At 45.9% G+C, this 5,134-nt stretch overlaps 1 protein-coding gene across 1 annotated transcript in view; it reads right to left on the bottom strand.

Annotated features, from left to right (window-relative positions):
- PCOLCE2 (procollagen C-endopeptidase enhancer 2) overlaps positions 1-1,569 on the bottom strand; it is a 29,222-nt gene extending 27,653 nt beyond the window's left edge. Inside the window, exon 1 of the mRNA XM_027906559.1 lies at positions 1,350-1,569. Coding sequence (XP_027762360.1) covers positions 1,350-1,355 — 6 coding nt within the window. The 5' untranslated portion in view covers positions 1,356-1,569. The remainder of the gene's footprint in view (positions 1-1,349) is intronic.
- Between the last annotated feature and the right edge of the window lie 3,565 nt (positions 1,570-5,134).

Genomic DNA, 5,134 nt, shown 5'->3' with positions numbered 1-5,134 from the left:
AGCCAAGCCCTAATGCAAGACTTAGACCCAAAAGGTTATAACTATAAAAAATGATCAGAGGTCTGATCCAAACACAACAGGACCTTTGATTTTATTACATCCTCATAGTGTTCAAAGATGGACAATTTGACTCCACAATTCTGCAGCTACTTTGTATTAATGTGAGAATCAGGGGTTAAATCTGCCATTCAGTTTTGGACAGTTTAGCAGTCTGTTCCACTCCTAATTCTAGTTTTGGTTTAGTTTGCTGTTTGGATTACTATCAAAATATAAGTTTGTTTGTTAAACTGAATGTTTTTCAGTGGAGGAAAATGAAGTTTTTCCAGGCTGTGAATTCCCAAGTTCCCCTGCCTTTCCCAGGAGCCCTTCACTCTATGACAACAGGTACATTTCACAGCTTTTAATTACCTACCTGAACTTTGATTAGACTAAGATAAAAGGCATAAAATTTGTGGAGCCCATACTGGTAAACAAGATATTATTTGAGAAGACTTTCTAAGTTAGTTTGGGCTAATAATTGACTGAATACTTGGACAAAGAAGAAAATCTCAGCACCCAAGAGCTGAATATGATTTTTTCATATTTTTAAATGAACTTAAATTTCCAAACTCTGTTTCATTTGGTGCAAATTTTTCAATCTAATGCTAAAAATGTATTTTTTATGGAAGTGATTGTCAAAGCAGTGATACAAATTGATGTGTAAACCCCACTGAGAAAGTGAGGATCAAAGCAGCACTCGTGAAGAAATCAGTGCATACCTCACAAAATCTGGCTCCTACCTGTGTTTGAGAGGAATTCTCCTCTCCTCTGCAAATTCAGGTTAGGTTTCTGCCTCCCAGCAGTGACCTGACCACCAGCCCCTTCAACTGGAACAGTCCCACTTTGTAAAATATCCTTAAATATTCATGGAGCCAGCTGGTGAGAGAAAAAACAATGCTGCAGTCTGATGGCTCAGTAAACCTCCTGGGGAGGGTGGAGGTGTTAGTCCCAGTCCCAGTGAATGTGTCATTATTTACACAAAGTGGAACAGTGTCAACAGCAGAAGTGACAAGTCCTGTCTCCCAAAACGTTTCCTTGAAGGAATGAAGAAGTCTAGAGAAACAATAATGCATTGCCAGAAAGCTGCCAGGTATAGTTAACAACGGCTTAAACAAACTCTTAAAATAATTTACAGATTATTCCTGAAATAGCAGAGCTTTTGGATGAATAGATGTTCTTCCACATCTCTGAGACAGACCTTGTTCCTCATATTAAGTGAACAGACCTTTCATCCTCCAAAGCAAAACAGCTCTTAATATAGCAATCAGTGAGAACATATTTTAGGAACTTAGTATCTCCTAACATCACACCCCCATCCTTGCTCCTACGGACACCAGTGGAAACAGACCCAGTATTTACCTGTGCCACAAGCAGATCTGTCTCTTGGAGAATGCTGCTCTATAATGGGTTGTGTCTGGCTGGAATAAAGAGCTGTTGAGCCCTGCCTGCCAGGGGAACAGTCCTGGCTGGCTGGAGCTCCAGCAGGGAGGTTTCTCAGGGTGCTTCAACAAAGGCATCGCCCAGGCACCGTTCTGAGCCACTGACCAGTTTCACTGCACCAGCTGAAAAGGCAGGCAATGTTTCAGGCAACAAGTTCTCCTTCAGGGCTAAGGCAGAAGGGGTGAAGCTGTAAGCTCCGTGCAGGCTGAGGGGAACTGCTCTCACTTGAGAGATCTCAGGTTGTGCATCAGACAAGGCGTCACAGTTTTCTTACACTTTCTTACATTTAGTGTGAGTTTCCATCAGAGAACTCAAAAATGCACTGATGGTTCCAGTGCATCTGTCTGACCTGCAGACGCCCAGGCCCGGCCTGACAAAAAATGGCATCAGGAATGAGAAATTCCCCAGCTCTGGCTTTAATAAAGGAGTAAAAAACCCCAAGTGGTTTAAAGCTTTAGTCACCAAAGCCAGAGCTCTCTGAAAATTGTTTTCAAAGCTCAGCTGTAAACAGTGTAGTAATTCATGATACAGTAAGCATAGAGTCATATCCCTTTGTTAGTCACATGTTTTGCCAATAAAATGACTTTCAGAAAACAAAGAAAATTTCACAGTAGAAGACCTCTCAGAGGACTGTATAATTAAAGCACAGTAGTGTCTGACATCTGGAAAGAAATTCTTGACTGCAGAGCAATAAATGACCTGTAACCTTTAAATCATATTTTCAGGTAAAAGATTTTCAAGGAAAATTTTTAAGGAAAGTCGCTGTAAAAGCAGAGAAGTCCCTGTCTTGAAACTCAGAGATGGAAGGGACATAGCAGAGTTCTGCATCTACAAGTCTTGTGTAAAAGCTATGGAAGAACAAGCAGCTGCCAGCAAGAGGTAAGAATCCCCCAATTTATATTATGACGAATACTCAAAACTATTTTTTTTAATTATTTTGTTTATTTTTGCTTAGTCCCAAAGCAACTGATACTTCTGCCACTTGATCTCTTCATGGAAGTAATTTAAGGGAATGTGAGATTTTTCGAGAGAATTCTTTGAATTAAGGCATAATGTGGGGAAAGTTTTATTTCCCTATTACATTCCTATTTCTTCTACCGTGTTCCCATCATAAAATAAAAACCTTTCAATACACACTCATAAGTGAGGTCTGAAATTAGAGATTTAGCATCAGCTAACCCTGTAGATGGTTGTCTTTCCCACATATAAAGAGCCGTGTAAAACCCCCGAGTTCTGGGCGCACTGTGACAGTTTGTGGAAGAGGAATTGTAAATATGCTGCTGAAACTCACCCTGCTCAATCCCGTCACAGAGTGTTGGAGATGAGAAACCTCCCCAACATTTGAAGCCTTTCTGTTCTGTTCTGCACTGAAGGAGTCTGAGCTGAAAAAACAGGGCTTCAAGCATCAAATTTGCAAAGAGGAGAGGATGAGAAAGTGAAGTTGGGTCAGAAAGAGTGAAGGAATAAATGAAAGGAAGAAAATAGCACAGTAAAGAGATTTGGAAACACTTTGATGAGGTGCTAGGTCTGCAGTGAGGCTGGTGACTTGCACAAGGTGTAGGGGTCACTGGGCAGCTTGCACAGGAACTCACACTGGGAAACATTTTCCCATATGTTGGTGGTAAATGAGAAAGGAGTGGACCAGGCTCATTCACATCCCAGCTCCTACAGGGGCTGTGGAGATCATCTGACAGCCTGAGGGCAGCTCTGCACTGTGCCTGTGCCCAGAGCAGGCGTGTTTGAGGGCTGAGCAGTGGACAGCAAAGCACAGCTGTCTCAGAGGTGCTGTGTGATCTTGGGCTGCAGGTGGGGAGTGAAGCATCACCGGCCAAAATGAATCTGAGCTCCACAGGAGAGCTCGAAGGCCATGGCGAGCCAAGAGCTGCTGTCTGCGCTGTCACTGAGCAGCAAGGATGAGTGGCAGCCCTGCTTTACAAACAGCACTGCTAATCCAACAGCTCCTGCTGTAAACTAGCAAGCAGAGACTGAGTAATAGCACTGTTATGGTACTTCAATTAACATTGCAATGTTAGAGCCAAAAAGGGACTGCAGTATTTCAGAAAGCACTTTTTAATGCTTTAGGTGTCGAAATCCGTAGCGTGAAATTTCTGTGCATTGTTTGGCGTTAGCTGGAATATGGTAGGTAGGCTGCATGAACGTGGATCTGAAAACTGGCAGATTAAAGAAGTCATTCACATCCAGTAGGCACAGGTCAGCTGTGGCAGGATGGGCGGGTGGGTGTGTTCCTCGTGGTTGACTCAGACTGCATCAGCGCTGCTCCCTCTCACTTGCCCTGAATTTGTCCTGAGAAATCCTCACAGAATGTTCTGGGCCAGGAAGGAGCCATTTCTGAGCGAGTGACTTTCAACTGCTCAACTTTGCGGCCTTCCAGGCGCCGGAGGGTGAAGTCCTGCATGAAAGGATACCTCCAGAATTTTTTTTACTCATTGGCTGATTTGTTTCTTTGTCAACATGGCGAGATGCACACTCCCGCTCTGCCTGACTCACGCACACTTTATATTCCAGGAATGCCTAAGAAGGCAGCGTCATCCCCTTCAAAACAGTTTTTCTTTTCATACGGGATTATATCAGCAAGCAGCTGCCTCTAAGGCATTATTTTTGCCAGGCGGTCGGGCTCTCCGTGCCAGCTTTTTGCCGAGAGCGTTTGCTGCGTGGATGGAGCATCCCTTGGAGACGAGGAGGCAGCGGAGGTGCCCGGTGTCGAGCAGACACAGGGGCAGCGCTCGGAGCAGCGGGGCGGGCAGGGCGGAGGGGCCGCTGTGCTCCCTCCGTGCCCCGCAGATGGGGATACATCGGCAGCTGCCACGGAAAACACGGAGAACACGAGTCCGTGCCGGAGCCGTGCCCTGCTCTCCCGGCTGGCCGAGGCTCCCGGCTCGGGAGCGGTCTGAGCGCTCCTCCTGCCGGCCCCGCTCCCAAAACCTCTGCGGAGCCCGAATTACCTGCTGGTTTTCAATAGATGGGAATAATTTTTTTTTTTTATTTTTTTTTTTTTAGTTCATTTCAGGCTGGTGAAAGTGAGGATTCAATCAAACTCAGACTGCAGAGCACTGACTGCTTGACTGCTGAGTTAAAGACTGGGTTTTTTTCTTCAACCTTGTCTAGGAAACTCCTGCTGGTTGACCTCAGCGTCCTTCATGGCTCTGCTGGGCACAGACTAACGCTGCAGAACCTTCCTCTGAACAGCAGGCCTGAATCTCTTTATTCCAGGTTCGCTTGGCACAGCAGGCAGGCCGGGCTGGCACTGCCTGGTTCTCAGGCTGTTTGAGTCCTGCGTGGGGCAGCCCTGGTGGGATCAGATGGCTCCGTGCCACGCAGGGACCAGTGCAGCGTGGAGATGTCCTGTGCCACACTGCACCCCTGCTGCATCCTCTGTGCCGGCACTGGAGGGATGTGAGGGGGGAACAGCAGGGTAGGAGAGCTTTTTCCAAGTCTCCAGCCTGTTTGAGCCTTCCAGGCAAAATGCCAAGGGAAGAGAATTGAGTCTGGTGCTTGTCTGTGAATTTAGCTCAGGAATTACTTTGGAAGGGAACCTCGCCACTGCTGATCTATTATGGTGCACATGGGAAGCTGACACCTTAGAGAATTCATTGACCAGCCTGTTTGTTGCAGATTGTTTCATTCATGAGCTCCT

This window comes from Empidonax traillii, unplaced genomic scaffold (genome assembly GCF_003031625.1).
Source record: "Empidonax traillii isolate 1590-97213 ecotype Southwest subspecies unplaced genomic scaffold, ASM303162v1 scaffold1322:size239206, whole genome shotgun sequence".
Classification (NCBI taxonomy): Eukaryota; Metazoa; Chordata; class Aves; order Passeriformes; family Tyrannidae; genus Empidonax; species Empidonax traillii.
Note: the sequence above shows the minus strand (reverse complement) of the source record. Positions and strands in the feature narration are given on the sequence as shown.